The sequence below is a fragment of the Orcinus orca genome, chromosome 15 (genome assembly GCF_937001465.1).
Source record: "Orcinus orca chromosome 15, mOrcOrc1.1, whole genome shotgun sequence".
Taxonomy (NCBI): domain Eukaryota; kingdom Metazoa; phylum Chordata; class Mammalia; order Artiodactyla; family Delphinidae; genus Orcinus; species Orcinus orca.
In genome coordinates this window covers 89,197,678-89,213,774 of record NC_064573.1, presented here as the reverse complement: position 1 = coordinate 89,213,774, position 16,097 = coordinate 89,197,678, and the positions used below count along the sequence as shown (strand labels likewise).

Genomic DNA, 16,097 nt, shown 5'->3' with positions numbered 1-16,097 from the left:
ACCCTGACCCCTCCCTCAGACTAAGAACAGAGACGCAGGCCCCGTAGCAGATGTAGCAGCGCTCTTGGCCAAGGCTTAAACACGCAGCCTTCCGTGGGCTACGCTGGATCCGTCAGCGAAGGGCAGGGCATGCACCACGTCAGACTGCTGGTCCCCGGTGCCGGCCCGACTGCAGTGGAACTTGGATTCCCCACTTCTGACAAGCACACCGGGGTCAGAACGGAGCTTGTCAGCTCTGACCTGAGGCAGGAGCCCGGGCCGGGGTGGTGGTTCTCCAGGCTTGCTGACAAGCTGTTTTACAGGGCGCACCGTGCGGTGTTTCTGCGACTTTTCTCTGCTTCCTGTTCCGTGACACACACACCCCCGCCCCCTGCCGCATCCAGCCCACAGTGGGTTGGAGCCTGCTGTGTGCTCGTGTCCTGGTGGCTCAGCTCGTGCCCGATGACTCCCGTGTGCTTGTGGCCGGCTCCTTGGGCCCAGCCCGCGTCCTCGTACAGCCTTGCTCAGCCCATCCCCAGACCCGTGTCCCTCTTGGGCTCCTGGTGCCCCCGTCAGACGGGCTGGCCCTGCCTGCGCTTCCCATCTGCTGGGCATCCTCCAGGGGCTGCACACTTGCCCTTCCTGGCCTGTGGGTTCAAGCTCCCAGGCAACCACCTGGAGTCCTCTTCGGGCCAGCCTCTGTCAGCGCTCCTGGTGTGACCAAGGACCCAGCAGGTCATCTTAAATACCTCATAGCTAACAGGATTGGAATCACAGGCCCAGATCTGAGAGCCCCAGCATGACATCGGTGGATCTTGCCCCAGGGAAGTGCCCAAACAGAGAGAGTGGATTCTGAGCCAGGCCTCTATCAGTGGGGGCACTGCAGCCGGACCAGTCTTCATGCAGCCAGCAGAGAAGACGCCCAGGAAAGCTCAGGTTCTGAATCAGGATTGCTGCTGCAGAGGGCACCAGCAGCCCAGCACCAAGCAGCTGACCTGTGCTCTGGAGGAAGGAAGAGAAAATGGGGGATGGATTGGGTTTGAAAGTCCAGAGTGAGCCTGACTTCCAGCGCGGCTGGATGCGAGACCCTTCTCTTCCTGTGTGTGGTGGCCGCTTCCCAGACCTCAGCCTTCCTCCAAGCTGACACAGGTGAACTGGTGGCCTCCCCACCAGTTCGAACAGAAGCCTGTCCCTGACCCCCAAGCTGATGAGCAGCGGGACCCAAGCCTCTCACCGCCTTCTAGTCGCCAGCATCCCGTAAGCAGGTGGGGCTGGGGGAAGGCAGGCTCCAGTGTCACCAGCGAAAAAGCAGACTGACTGCTGGGCCAGGCAGCCCGCTAGAGCTCAGCCCGTCCCAGGCCTGACGGTGACGGGAACCGTGCTGCTGGGTCTCGGTTACTCCCCCGGAAGTGCCGGCCTGCAGTGGCATTCGTAGCTCCCTGCAGAATTAAGTCCGAGGCCCTCAGCACACAGGGCTGCCACCCAATTCGGCCTCTGTGGCTCTGTCTCCTCATTCCCACCCCTTCCCGGCCCCTCTGAGATGGAAGCCATGAAGTACACACCGTGAGGGGTGTTGAGGACCCCCCAGTCGAGCCGTCCAGCGCTCCCTTGGGCGTGCCACGTGCCGGTTCATTTCTCTGTTGCAAATGGATGTCCTTTCCATCCTGTTCCTCGGGACGCTGGCAAAGCAAATGCAGCAGAGATGAGCTGTGCGCGTTCCTTCCCACTCTTAGCCTCTGCCCTGGGTCCCAGTGGAGCTGGGAAGCTGGCGGGAGGCCCAGCCCCGCGGATCTGCCAGCTGAAAGTCCTGACCTGCAGAAGGACCTCGTGGCCAGCTCCCAGGGGACAACTGTCACCATCTCAGGAATGACTCCCACTGGTAACTGAAACACAGCCCTTCAGAAAATTGTATAAACTTGGAATTCTCAAGTTATGATTAAACAAAGGTAATAAGCACTCAGGACTCAGCCCTTCTTGATAAACGTGCGCATCTGGCTGTTCCCTCTGCTCCCGAGGGCGTCTACGACTGTACCTGTAGGTTCTCTGCGGTGCTGCCTTTGATCCGGTCTGTGGACCTCACTGTTGGTAGCTTGAAACTGGCCCCACTAGGAGTATTTACACCATGGAAATGGGTAATTGCTGCAAATCAGGGTCATTTTGTTGTTTTCTGGAGAGAAGGTTGTTAAACACCAGCATGCCACTGCCCCCAACCAGTATAATCGTGAGAAATAATAGTTGTTTGAAGCCACTGCGGTTTGGGTTGGCTTGTTACGTAGGAATGAATGGTGCTACCACGGCCCACAAAGGCCCAGCACTGGGTGGCCCCCTCCCCTCCCTCAGCAAACCTCCCCAGGGTCTTCCGTAGCTAGACTCAAACCTGGGCCCTCGCCCGGGCTGCCTGGCGATGTCTCCTCCCCACTCAGGGCTTGGCCCAGACCCGCTCCCTGGAGGGGCCTCCCAACCAGCCATTCTAGCATCAGCCTGTCTGGCTTTCTTCCTGGTGCCGACCATTGGAAAGGAAACGTTTCCTTACTATTTATCTCCCCTTCACAATTCAGAGCAGGACACTTCCTGGCTGCTCCGCTGGTGTAAACTTGGCTGAAGCGTCTGCTGACCGCTGGCAGTCGGGTGCTCACAAAGACCTTGCTTTGCACCCCTCTCCTGAGGCTCTTCTCCTCTCTGTTGAGCCTAGTGTGTTCTCTCATTTTGTTTTCTGTGTGTTTCGTTCTGGAGATGGTGATCCTGACCTGTATCCTCATCTCTGGTTCTCCCCCACCCACACGGAGCAGCCTGGCAGGACGAGTGTGGGAAGCCATGTTGAGTGCTGACCCAACCGTACGTGCTGCTGTGGGCGGTGCTGCTCTCAGTAGCAGCTCTGTGTGCTGGTCCCTGGGGCCTGCATAACATGCACCACAGATGGGGAGGCCTAAACAACAGACATTTCTGGTCTCACAGTTCTGGAGATAGGTGTTGCAGGGCTGGTTCCCCCTGAGGCCTCTCTCCTGGGCGTGTAGACAGCTGTCTTCTCCCCGTGTCCCCATGTGGTAGTCCCTGTGTGTGTGTGCCCTGATCTCCTCCTCTTATAAGGACACCAGTCACATTGGGTTGGGGCCCACGCATATGGCCTCATTTTACCTCAGTCACCCACTTAGAGTCCCTATTTCCGCACACAGTCACATTCTGAGGTCCTCAGGGTTAGGGCTTCAACATGTGAATTTAGGGTGGCAGAGGCAGACACAGTTCAGCCCATAACACTTTGTCATCAGACATCAAACACCACAGGGTTTTATAAAGTCAGGTGGGTTTCCTTTAGGCAAACCCCACACCCTATATACTATTAACACCCCGTGGCAGGCTGAATAATGCCCTCTGCCCCTGTCTCCAAAGACATCCGTGTCCTGACCCCTGGCCCCTGTGAGTGTTACCTTATCTAGCAGAAGGGACTTTGCAAATTAAGGACCTTAAGGTGAGACACCTCTGGATTGTTCTGTGGGTCCTCAGTGCAATTGCAAGGGAGGCAAGAAGGGCAGGCAAAAAGAGATGTGACAGAACCAGAGGCTGGAGTGACGGTTTGAAGGCAGAGGGAGAGCCGCAAGCCAAGATAGGCTGTGGGAGCTGGAAGAGGCAAAGGAAACAGCTCCTCCCAGAGTGTGGGGAAGGAGCAACCCCACGATTCTGGACGTCTGACCTCCAGAAGTGCAAGAGGGTGAGTCCGTGTTGTTTGGTGTGGCTTGTTATAGCGGCCACAGGAAGCTAAGACACACCCTCACCGTCTTCTCCTTTGGTTTTCAGTCTTTAGGAAGGGTCCAGTGTTTGCCGAGGCTTTGCAGGAGGGGCTGGAGAATTCTCTCTCACCTGAGCCCCCAGCGACACCTCAGCTAGTTGATCCGTTGCAGGACGGGGCTGAGCCTCTGCCCCGGCCAGCAGGGCCACAGTCTCAAGGTGCCCAAAACCCACGTCCACACTGCCTGAGCCACCTCTTCAAACACCAGGCAGATGTCACCCCTGCTTGAAAGGTGCCAGTGACTTCCCCACTCTGATGGACCCTGTGTGGCTTGCTGCCACCCCGCCTCATCTCGGACCCCTCCTGCTCTGGACGTGCGATTCCTTCCCTTGTAAAGCTCCGGCACGCGCCGGCCTCCTCGTCACGCAAAGTCAGCTCAAATACGACTTCCTCAAAGAAAACACTGAAGTTTGGGATTAACATATACACACCAGTATATACAAAATAGGTAAACAACAAGGACCTACTGTACAGCACAGGGAACTGTACTCAATATCTTGTAATAACCTATAAGGTAAAAGAATCTGAAAAAGAGTGTATATATATATATATATATATATATATATATAAAAAAAACTGAATCACTTTGCAGTACACCAGAAACTAACACAACATTGCAAATTAACTACACTTCACTTTTTTAAAAAATAAAGTTAAAAAACAGGGCTTCCCTGGTGGCACAGTGGTTGAGAGTCCGCCTGCCGATGCAGGGGACACGGGTTCGTGCCCCGGTCTGGGAAGATCCCACATGCTCTTCCCACATGCCGCGGAGCGGCTGGGCCCGTGACCCATGGCGGCTGAGCCTGCGCGTCCGGAGCCTGTGCTCCGCAAGGGGAGAGGCCACAACAGTGAGAGGCCCGCGTACCGCAAAAAAAAAAAAAAAAAACCCAAACCCGTGGCTCTCCTTGCTGTCCCACAATTACCTGCATGACGCCTTTTCTTACTTTCTTCATGAGTGGAAACTTATGTCCACACAGGCTTTTGTGTGGACATAAGTTTCATTTCTCTGAGATAAATACCCAAGAGTGCAGTTGCTGGGTCATATAATTAAGTATATGTTTCATTTTTAGAGAAATTGCCAAGCTCTATTCCAGAGTGGCTGTACCACTGTACATTCCCATCAGCAACATAGATAAGAGATCTAGTTTCTCCACATCATTGCCAGCATTTGGTATTGCCGCTATTTTATTTTGGCTGCTCTGATAGGTGTGAAGTAATATATCAAGGTGATCTTAATTTGCATTTCTGTAATGGCTAGTGATGTTGAACATCTTTCACAAGCAAGCTTATTTGCCATCCATATATCCTTTTTGGTGAAACATGTCTTCATATATTTGCTTATATTCTAATCATTTTTTTAAATTTTATGTTTTGAGAGTTCTTAAAATATTTTATGTACCAGTCCTTCATGTAGTTTGTAAATATCTTCTTGCAGTCTGTGGCTTGTCTTTTCATCCTCTTAATAGAGTCTTTCTCAAAACGAAAATGTTTAACTTTGATTAAGGCCAATTTATTGATTTCTTTCTTTTGTGGATTGTGCTTTTGGTGTCATGTGTAAGAACTCTTCACCAAGCCCTCAGTCCTGAAAATTTTCTATTTTTTTTTCTGTAAAAGTTTTATAGTTTCACACATTTTTACACTTAAGTCCATGATCATTTTGAGTTAAAATTTGCATTTGCAGATGACATGATAAGCTATGTAGAAAATTCCAAGGAATTTACAACCAAAAATCTCCTAGAACTAATAAATGAGTTCAGCAAGGTCTCAGGATACAAGATCAACACACAGAAGTCCATCACATTTCCATATACTGACAGTGAACATGTGGAAACCAAAATTTAAAACACAATATCATTTACAGTCACTCCAAAGAAAATGAAATACTTAGGTATAAACTTTAACAGAACATGTACAGGATCTGTATGCTGAAAATTACAAAATGCTGAGAAAGAAATCAAAGATCTTAATAAATGCAGAGACATACCATGTTCACAGATTGAAAGACTCAACATAGTAAAGATGCCAATTTCCCCCAAATTGATTTATAGTTTTAATGCAATTCCTATCAAAATCCAACAAAGGATATTTGTGGACACAGACAAGTTTATTCTAAAATTTATCTGGAAGGACATGGACCCCAGAATAGTTAGAACAGTCATGAAAAAGAGTAAAGTGGGAGGAATCATCTAACCTGATATTATGGCTTGCTGTAAAGCTACCGCGGTGAAGACTGTGCTGTTGGCAGAGGGATAAGCATGGTGATCAACGGAACGGTGCAGAGATCCCAGAAACAGCCAACAAGCAGCCAACTGATTTGACAAATGTACAAAAGCAAGTTAATGGAGGAAGAATAGACTTTTCAATAAACAGTGCTGGAACAATTTGATACCAGTAGACGAAAAAGAAAGAAAAATATCTTCATCTAAACCTCATGCCCTATGCCAACAATTTTCTTTCTAAAGATTGAAAAAAAATACATATATATATATATATATATATATATATACACACACACACATATATAAATAAACATTGCTACGGCTCCAAGGCAGGAGTCACTTTTGCATTTGTACCTGAAAGACAAGGACTAGCGCGGTAGAAGGTTAGGTGCTCAGGGGCCAAGGCCAGGGGCCAGCGCCACCTCCGAGCCACACGGACCCAGCCCCCGCCCCGGGTGCTTACTAGCCACGCCCCCAACACGGTAGGGGCGGGGCCAGGACGCCCATACACTGACAGCTGGGGCGGGGCGGGGGCGGGAACCAGAGCTTAGGCACGCCACTTCCGCCGGAAGCTCAACTGCCCGGCTTCCTGTTGGAGTTGGTCCGGCAGGTCCGGGAGCTGCGTTTCTGACAAGGGAAAGAGCCCCAAACTCACTCTTTCAAATCGGCCTCGGGCCAATTGTGAGTGGGCTGGGTCTCGACACTGCAGCTGGAGCAGTCCCGCCCCGAGGGCGGCTGCTGGCTAGCAGAAGAGGACCTTATCTCTTCCGGAACGGAGGCTGCGCGCACTGGCTGTTTCCGGGGGGCCGGACTCCGTCGCCGCGCCGCGCTCCGTCTCGCGCGGGGCCACGTCTCCGCCTGAGCGGCCGGGCGGGGCGTTTGCAGCGGCTTCCTCAGCGCCGGGGTGAGGGTCGCGGGGTGGCTCCTGGGCAGGGCCTCCGGCCGGGGAGGGCGCGGGGAGCTAGGGAACCGCGGCGCGGTCGGAGTGGGGGCCGGGCGAAGGGCGGCGGTACCGGGGCGGACGCGGAGGGCCGGCTGCGGCTCCGCCTAGAGCGACAACGCCCCGCGCTAGTCCGGCTTCTCACCGTTGGTAGCCTCCGGGCCTGGAAGCCGGCCTGTGTAGCTGTTAGGGAACTGGCTTCATAAATATACATACATTCGAGCCCTTCCGGAGCGCTGTCTACCCGTGCCGGGGAGTGATCTGTTCAGAGGTGCCCACAACTGCTGTTGGTCTTGTTCTTTTGCAGAACTTCTGTCAGGATGACATGTGTGACATGGTGTCGGGTGGTTAGTGTGAAGCCTGGTTTAAAGAGCCCATGTGCTCTCAGCCTCTCATTCCACCTCGATTCCATCTCGATTCTGGGTGCTTAGAGGCGTTTCACTGGTGCAGTGATACCTTCCAGAGGCAGTGGGGTCAGGCGTAGTCACTAGTCTGCAGGTGATGCAGGTGAACAGCTCGGCCTTCATTCAGCAACTGTTTGTTGAGTGTCGGTCGTGTGAGCGGCACTGTTCATTGTAGGTGCTGGGATCCAGAGCCGAAGTCGTGTCAGGGTCCCTGCCCTCACTGAGCTCACGCTGTCGTGGAGGGATGCGGAGGATAAATGAGGTCATTGCTGAGAGAGTATTGGGCGGTGCTTGGGGTGGGTCTGTAGGAGACCCCGTCGGCGGAGGTGACTTTTGAGCCAAGGCTTCTGTGACAAGAAACTAGCCATGCAAAACTGTGGGATAAGAGTGTTTCGGGCAGAATGAAGAGCAAGTGTGATGACCCTGAGGGAGGAGTACGTTTGATGTTTTGAGGTAGAGAAGTATGGCAAGTATGTAATGAAAAAGGAAGAAAATGATAAGGAACAAGGATGCAATGTAGGGAGGGGTCAGATGGTATGCAGCATCCTAGTTCGTGGTGAGAGGCTTAGATTTGATTGTCAGTGTGATTGAAAACCACTGGGACGTTGTAAGCCATTTACAGGTGACTCGTGGATTTTTTTTTTTTTACATTTTAAATTGTCCTTTAAATATTGCAAATACAACTTTTTATTGGAGTGATAGCCTTCAGTTCCAGTGGACCTTGAATGGCAAGAAAAGGAAATAAAAGTCATCTGACATTACTCAGATTCAAAAGGAACCTTTTTTTTCTTTTTAGCCAGTTGCCTTAAGCAGCAGTATAATTTTTAAATTTAACTAAACTTACAATATTATGTTCGTTTCAGGAGTATAACATAGTAATTTGATGGGTTGTTTTTTGTTTTTTTGGCCATGCCGTGCAGCATGCGGGATCCTAATTCCCCAACCAGGGATCGAACCCATGCCCCCTGCAGTGGGAGCACAGAGTCTTAATTACTGGACTGCCAGGGAAGGCCCTGATGTTTTTATAAATTAGACTCCATACAAAGTTATTATAAACTATTGGCTATATTCTTTGTGCTGTACGTTGCATCCTTGTAACTTATTTATTTTATACCTAGTAGTTTGTACCTCTTAATCCCCTTCACCTACTTTGCCCCTCTCCCTTCCCTTCACCTCTCTGGTAACCACTAGTTTGTTCTCCGTATCTGTGAGTCTGTTTCTGTTTTGTTATATTTGTTCATTTGCTTTCTTTTTAGATTCCATAGTGATAACATACAGTGTTTATCTTCCTCTGTCTGACTTATTTCACTAAGCATAATGCCTTCCAGGTCTATCCATGTTGTCGCAAGTGGCAAAATTTTGTTCTTTTTTTATGACTGAGTAATATTCTGGCGTGTGTGTGTGTACCATATCTTCTTTATCAAAGCAGCATACTTTCTTTTTTCTTTTCTTTTTTTTTTTTTTTTTTTTGCAGTAAGCGGGCCTCTCACTGCTGTGGCCTCTCCCGTTGCGGAGCACAGGCTCCAGACGCGCAGGCTCAGTGGCCATGGCTCACGGGCCCAGCCGCTCCACGGCACGTGGGATCCTCCCGGACCGGGGCACGAACCCGTGTTCCCTGCATCGGCAGGTGGACTCTCAACCACTGCGCCACCAGGGAAGCCCAGTATACTTTCTTGAATGAGAATATATTCAGTTGGCTTTTACCTATTGATTTTGACAAGCAGCAATTGAAGGGAAAATAACACTAATAATAATAGCTGCTATTTATTGAGCTCATGGGACGTGTGCAGTTAATCCTGGCACAGATTTTTTATTCTTTTTCTCATCATCTTACTGATGAGATCGCCAGCTAAGAGTGGTTAAGAAATCTGCCCATGATCTCACAGGTGAGGGTCGGGGAGTCAGGACCTGCAGCCAAGATGTCTGATACCTGAGTCTGTCCTTTACATTACACTGCTATATGGTGACATTAGGCTTTCCGGGTTTTCACTTTGGCCATGCTCTGTTGTTTTTCTTTTCTTTTTGGCTGCCCCACGTGGCTTGCAGGATCTTAGTTCCCCCACCAGGGGTCGAACCCATGCCATCGGCAGTGCATGTGCTGGTGGTCCAGAGTCCTAACCACTGGACCACCAGGGAATTCCCATGCTCTGTTGTTTCTGATTGCTGATAGGAACATCTTAAAGAAGATGGGGTAGATGGAGCTGTTAATGTGCATATACCAAATCCATGTAATCTTCTGTCTGGGGGAAGCTGGAAGTCACATAGGTGCCTGAGATGGTAGTTTCTTGATCTGAAGTCTCTTGATGTCAGACAGTGATGGACCTAGAGTTACACGCACTTCGCGAAGTTCTAAGTGACGGTTTGCCTCATCTCTTCCCTCTGGGAAACAGCAGAATGCACGTGGTCAAAAACAGTACTGTGATTAGGCTGATCTCTGCTTTTTAATCACAAAATGGAGTGTGCATGTTACTACTAACAGCTTCCTTGTGATGTGCTCCCAGCTGTCTGACCCTCCTTGCCCTGTGTTTGTCAGCCGTCTGAGATAATGAGGCCCTGGACAACTGAATCATGCTAAGTAAAATTCACAGGAGGCTGAGGATACACGGAGAATGCCAGGGTATTATGGACAGGGAGAAGTGTCCCTTCACCAGAGGCTGCTTCTGGTGGTCTGTGAATTCCATCTCTTGTCTGGCTTCAGGAAGAGCTGCATGTGAACAGGAGCCACCTTCATAAGTTACCAGAACAAGTCACAGTCACAGGGTCTCGAACTCTCGGCGGCTGCACCATCCATCTCTGGAGGGGGTAGGGCTCCTTGGGAATCAGAAGGCTTCTTGTTTAGTAAGAAATCCAAATAAAGGGAAGCCAGTGAGCGGAGTGTGCGTTGGCACTGAGCTCAGACGGCCTGATTCATTTGTCTTTGGCCTGCCTTCCTCAGTGGACGTGAACATCTAGGCCAGTGTTCCTCTTTCCCGCACAGTGTCAGGGTCAGGTGTGGTCACCGCTTGCCTCGGTGGCGCATTCTCTGTGGCTCCTTGGCCGCCCCTGTGCCCTCCCTCCTTTGGTTGGCATGTTCCGTCTTCCGTAGGTAAGTCCAGTCCCACTGGCTGTCGCGCTCTTCCTGGTCACTGTCACTGCTTATCTGCCTGTGACCATTCACGTACAGCTCTCCCAGTTTATACCTCCCAGGGTGTTCTTTGCCCTCACTAGAACTGCGGCTCCCACCTGCGTTTAGTAGAAACAGACTTATTCTGTATTTGACAAGGCATTGTGGATGACCAAGGATGCAAATACTGTCATCGTTTTGTTTTGGAACCACTAGCTTGGTTGTTAAGGGGTGGAACTTGGTGAGGCAGAGATTTAAGTCAGTAGCCTGTGCTGAGCACTGCTCTGTGCAGGGGATGTTCCAGGGGGTAGGGGCAGACTTGGAGTCGTGATTTCTGCATCCAGGATCTTACAGCGTGATGGAAGAGATAGGCACACACACACTGCGATGTGATATGCTTGCAGGGGGTATCGTGATGGCAGAAGCGAGCGGGCCACGTGCTTTACCTGAGGCCCAGGAGGGACTTGAGAGCAGTGCCTGATGGTAGACATGGAAGGGTCCATGGGTATTTGCCTGGAGTCAAGGAGAGAAGGGCATTGGCAACAGTTGCCCATGTTTTCACACATTTCTATCCGTGGTCCTCTCAAGTACAAACCCTTAGAACTAGCTCTACACTTAATAGTAGACATAGGGAATCCCCTGCTTGTCCAGCGGTTAGGACTGCGCCTTCCCTGCCGAGGGCCCAGGAACTAAGATCCTGCAAGCCGAGAGGTGTGGCCACAAAAAAAAAAAATTGGCCATAGCCTTTTTTTTTTTTTTTTTTTTTGCGGTATGTGGGCCTCTCTCTGTTGTGGTCTCTCCCATTGCGGAGCACAGGCTCCGGAAGCGCAGGCCCGGCGGCCATGGCTCACGGGCCCAGCCGCTCTGCGGCATGTGGGATCCTCCCAGACCGGGGCACGAACCCGTGTCCCCTGCATCGGCAGGCGGACTCTCCACCACTGCGCCACCAGGGAAGCCCAGCCATAGCCTTTTTATATTCGTAACAGCACTGTTATTGATCCATGGTATCGCTGGCCTGTCGGGCGCCGGGTTACAGAGGGGAACGTGTGGATGATGGGAGCTGTGGGCCAAACACCACTGGGTTCCCGTCGCTGGGCCTCACCACGAGGTAGACCAGGTTGTGCCAGCCTCAGGCTGTGTGTTCGTGGGTGACAGGGTGACAGAGGACTGTGGAGAAGCAGGCGCGCCTGCCTGTCCAGTGAGAGTCGGCTCCTGCTTAGGCTCTTCAGAAATGTCTATATGGGATTTGTAAGCTGGGGAGGAAAGTCATGTAAATTTTTGTCCTGAAACCTGCGATGGTATCCTCATTACACGTCAAATGTGATAACCAGTTGCCAGACTTCGGGCAAAGTTTTGCCACCTTAAACTCAGCCTGGCAGGATGGGCTGAAAGATAGCAGATCCTGCGAGAAATGAAGGATGCGTTGGTTACCTGCTGTGACATGCTGTCTCTGCCCCCATCCCGGGACGGCTACTTCCCTCTGTCCTCACCTCCTGTGCTTTCCTCCAACAGTGTCCAGTTTACCATGTCCCACGCCATCGCGTCTTCCATGTTGCCCTCTGGATCTGAGCTGTGGCCTGGGCACTGACATGCCAGGTCTCCTGGGGCAGGGGCTTGCCCTTTGAGCCCTGGGAGCTCTTGGGCCTGTGTGTCCAGTACAGAAGCCACTGGCCACATGTTGCTATTTACACACAAATTAGTTAAATTTAAATAAATACAGACTCAGCTCGTCAGTCACCCAAGGCCCACCCCCAGCTCCGTGGCCACCTCTGCCGATTCTAGCGCCGACTGTGGAGCTTCTCACCCTGGCGGGACGGTCTTTAGCCGGCGCCAGTGCAGGCGCCCTGTAGGGATGGGCCCAGGTGGAGCTGGTTCAGCATTTTATCCTCAAAATCTAGGATGTTGTAGGTGCTCAAGGATTATTTGTTGAATGAATAAATCTATATTTGTTTATTATACAGATGCAAATTGGGAACCAAATGTTAGTCTTGGAATTGTTACTTCAAGTCTGGCAAACGAAGTTTCATAATACCTTTTTTCTCTTTTTTCTCCTGTCAGGTATCATGATATTACTTGGTTAGATTTCAGGCCATTTGTGAGACTTTAAATCTTCCGAAAATGGCAGCCCTGGTGCGGCCCATCCCAGGAGCTCTCAGCCGTTGCTGATGGCAGAAACCAAGCTCGCTCGCAGTTCACTTGCAGCCCCTGACTGTCAGCCCAGCCCGTGTCACCCTAGCCATGGACGGTGCAGCGGCCGTACAGGAAGGCCTGCTGGAGGACAGACCCGGCAGTGGGATCTCAGCTCGCCCCGAGGCCCCCCCAGAGCCCACTGGCTCCCTGACATCACTGGACCAGTGGGATGAAGCCCAGTGTAAGTCACCAGTTACTCTGTGTGCTGCTGACTTTCTGCCTTCAAACAGGAGAACGTGGGTCAGCGTGCATTTTGGAGGAAGCCTGTGGTGTCTAAGACCGTAATGAACTTTTTAATTCATTCAGAGTGTGTTTTTAGTAATCAGATGAGGGTTTGGTTTTGTTTTTTAGTTGATGCCAACCTTGAATCAAGCACCACGCGTGTTAAATAGAACGGGAACTTTGTGGAACTTTCTGCTCCAGCAGGACAGAGCAGCATGGTTACCGTTAAGGCTTCTGTAGGTCTTCACTGACACATCATTGTGCCCTAACATTCTACCTTTCTGGTTGGTTGCCAGAATTTTACTAACTGGGATCCAGAAATGGTCCACTAGTGATCTGAGGATTATTGGATCACATTTGCATGTTAGCTGATGTGTTATTTGTGCATCGGAAGTACAGGGTGAATTACCCACTCCATTCCATGCCCCTTCCTGGTCGGTGTGTGCTTGAAAATCGTTACCATGTGTATTTACTGATTTACTAGCAGAAACTGCATTCCTGTTCTTGTAAAACAGTGCTCAAGCACCTGAAATGGCTTTGCTGGTTACTGCTCCTTATACGCCGGGTGAGGCCAGTGTGGCTCGGCCCGAGACCAAGAGCTCTACAGTGGGACGGCTCCTAGGTCTGCCACTAACAGCAAGGAGCCCTCAAGCAAGATCCTTGATTTATCTCAGTCTCACTCTCCTCTTGAGAAAACGGAAAGATGAACGGTACCTGCATCTCGGGATGGTCGTGAGGGCCCATGTGAAATGCAAGCACCTGGGAAGCACCCGGGAAGCGGTGCTGGCCGTGTGTGTGTCGTCATCGTTATTTGTTTATCCATAATTAGCCTTGTGTTTGGAAACAATCAAGTCTTATTATTTATTGGGCCTTCTTTTAGGTTTCTTTTAAAGTGCAATATGATGCTCAAAAAATGACTTTGTTTTGTAAACAGGAAGGTTTAGAGACTCTCCTAGATCCGTAAGTAAGCCTGTCAGAAAGCAGAACTGACCCGATTACCTTGGATCTGAGATGCAGGATTCCTCCCCCGACCCCGACCCTGACCCCAGCAGGAGACTGAAGGGCTGTTTGTGTAAAACAACAGATGGTTGTTTCAGGGTGGTGGTGGGTCTCCCCGCTCTGCTTTGTGTCTGGGGTGCCCCGTTTATATTCTGGTTTTCCTTTCAGAGAGGCATGACAGTAGCTATGTTAGTTGGGAGTCACATTTCAAGTGACAGAAACCCATTTTAAATTTGCTTGGGCACAGAGAGAACTTCCTGGATGCATACTGGGTACGTCATGAGAGCCAAGTGATGCTGACCCTGTGCGAGGCTGGGGCATTGCAGTGCTGGGGCCCTGGCACCTGCCTGGAAGCCCCTCCACACGTCTCCCTGGCTCTTTGGCTGCCAACTGGCTGGTCTGTCACGGGGAGAGTGCTTTCTTTCTAGTTTCCTTTTGGCACAGAAATAGGTTTCAGTTAGAGCATAAACAAGTCTACTCGTAACAGTGTTAGTGGAGGAGAGTGAGCTTGGTAGCCATGTATAGTCACCACTGGTCAACTTGGCTTTGTATCCGTCAGGTTTTTTTTCAGCCATGAGCACGGACTCTAGGTTCTGTGCTCAGCTTTGCCATAATCGTTCTCAGCAGCTATTCTGACTCTGCCTTTGATTTCTCATTTGGAATCAGCCCGTTGAAAACGTTAGGCTGTGACACGGGTTAGCACTGCTGTTAACAACGCCTGTTAGAAACATCGTCAACTGTGTTTTAAGCATGTGTAAGGTTTTTTTTGCTATTTTTTAAAAAACAGACTTTCGTAAGATTTCTTGTTGGTCTTGTTTAAATGCAAAGGAAACATTACTACTTAAATTCCACAGCCGTAGCGCGGAGGGTGAGGAGGGCGTCCTGCAGGTGAGTGTGTCAGGCTCTGCGAGGTCGAGTGACTTGTCCCACCTCACCGCCCACAGGAGGGGACGATCCTGCTGTCCTCTCAGAGTGAACAGATCCATGGCATGTGGAGATTGCTCACGTATCTAGATCCCCTCTTGTCCTGCTTGAGTTGTTAAAACCGTGATGGCCCAGCACACCCTCTTTTCCAGGTGCCGGTGTCGAGGTAGACAGAGCTTCAGATGAAGGAGGAAGCCAAGGGGACACCTGTCTGAATGGGCCGGCGCCACAGTTCCCAGACCCTCCGCTGTCAGTGGGTCCTGAAGCCTCTCCAGGTGTGGCTGATTTCCATGACAACCTAAGGAAGTCTCAGGGGACTAGTGCTGAGGGCAGTGTTAGAAAAGAAGCTTTGCAGTCCCTCAGACTCAGTCTTCCTATGCAAGAAACGCAACTGTGTAAGCATCTTCCCACTGGGCTCTTCCCCCCTCTCCCCCCACCCCAGGGCCCTTGTCACCCACCATCCTTCAGAGGCACAGGCCCTGCACCCCCCTTCCATTTGCTGTTTTATCACTGTGGTGGGTCGTACATTTAACAGTTAGCTCCATTTCAGAGACAAGATACACTTCATCATGGCCTGATGGTGACTTGGGCTTGAGGCCCAAGTTTAAAGGGCCTGTGCATGCGTGTCTTTTGTCACCCTGGGTGGTGAGCAAGCAGCCAGTGGGGTTTTGATCTTGACAGTTACACTTTTTTTTTTTTTTTTTGCGGTACGCGGGCCTCTCACTGTTGTGGCCTCTCCCGTTGCGGAGCACAGGCTCCGGACGCGCAGGCTCAGCGGCCACGGCTCACGGGCCCAGCCGCTCCGCGGCCGCGGCATGTGGGATCTTCCTGGACCGGGGCACGAACCTGTGTCCCCTGCATCGGCAGGCGGACTCTCAACCACTGCGCCACCAGGGAAGCCCGACAGTTACACTTTGAAGGCTTTCTTTTATGAGTTACTTTAATCAGTGTACATTTTGTGCAATCCCTGGGGATTCATGGGTGAACAAGTTGCAAACTGGCAGCCTCTGAGCCCTAGAAACCTCCAGGCCTTTTTCTAACATGTAGGTTTTCATACACAGACTTGTGTGATTTTACTTAATGGGATCATTTCACACGTGCTGTTTTTAAGCCTCATCCTCCCTTTAGTACCTCTTCCCCTCCCCTCCCGTCCAGGTCAGCCACATTCTCACATAGTCCTTTACAGGCGTCTGGAAACAGCCAGGTTTGGGGGTCATTGTTTTTTAAAATGGGGTTAATGTCCCTCACATTATTGTGTGCTTTCCTCACCTAGCTTTATCACATGGATATTGCCCCACATCAGCTGATCAGCTGATGCAACTCCGTATCTATT

At 51.0% G+C, this 16,097-nt stretch overlaps 1 protein-coding gene across 4 annotated transcripts in view; it reads left to right on the top strand.

The window, feature by feature from the left end:
- Positions 1 to 6,569: 6,569 nt before the first annotated feature.
- Positions 6,570 to 16,097, top strand: part of GOLGA3 (golgin A3) — a 45,120-nt gene continuing 35,592 nt past the window's right edge. For 2 of the 4 annotated variants that reach the window (XM_049698520.1, XM_033440617.2), the window contains exons 1-3: positions 6,570 to 6,886; positions 12,488 to 12,800; positions 14,917 to 15,039. In XM_049698520.1, coding sequence (XP_049554477.1) covers positions 12,668 to 12,800; positions 14,917 to 15,039 — 256 coding nt within the window. In that variant the 5' untranslated portion in view covers positions 6,570 to 6,886; positions 12,488 to 12,667. Of the gene's footprint in view, positions 6,887 to 12,487; positions 12,801 to 14,916; positions 15,160 to 16,097 lie in introns of all 4 variants that reach the window. The other 2 variants (XM_004276768.4, XM_033440616.2) reach the window with 1 other exon arrangement.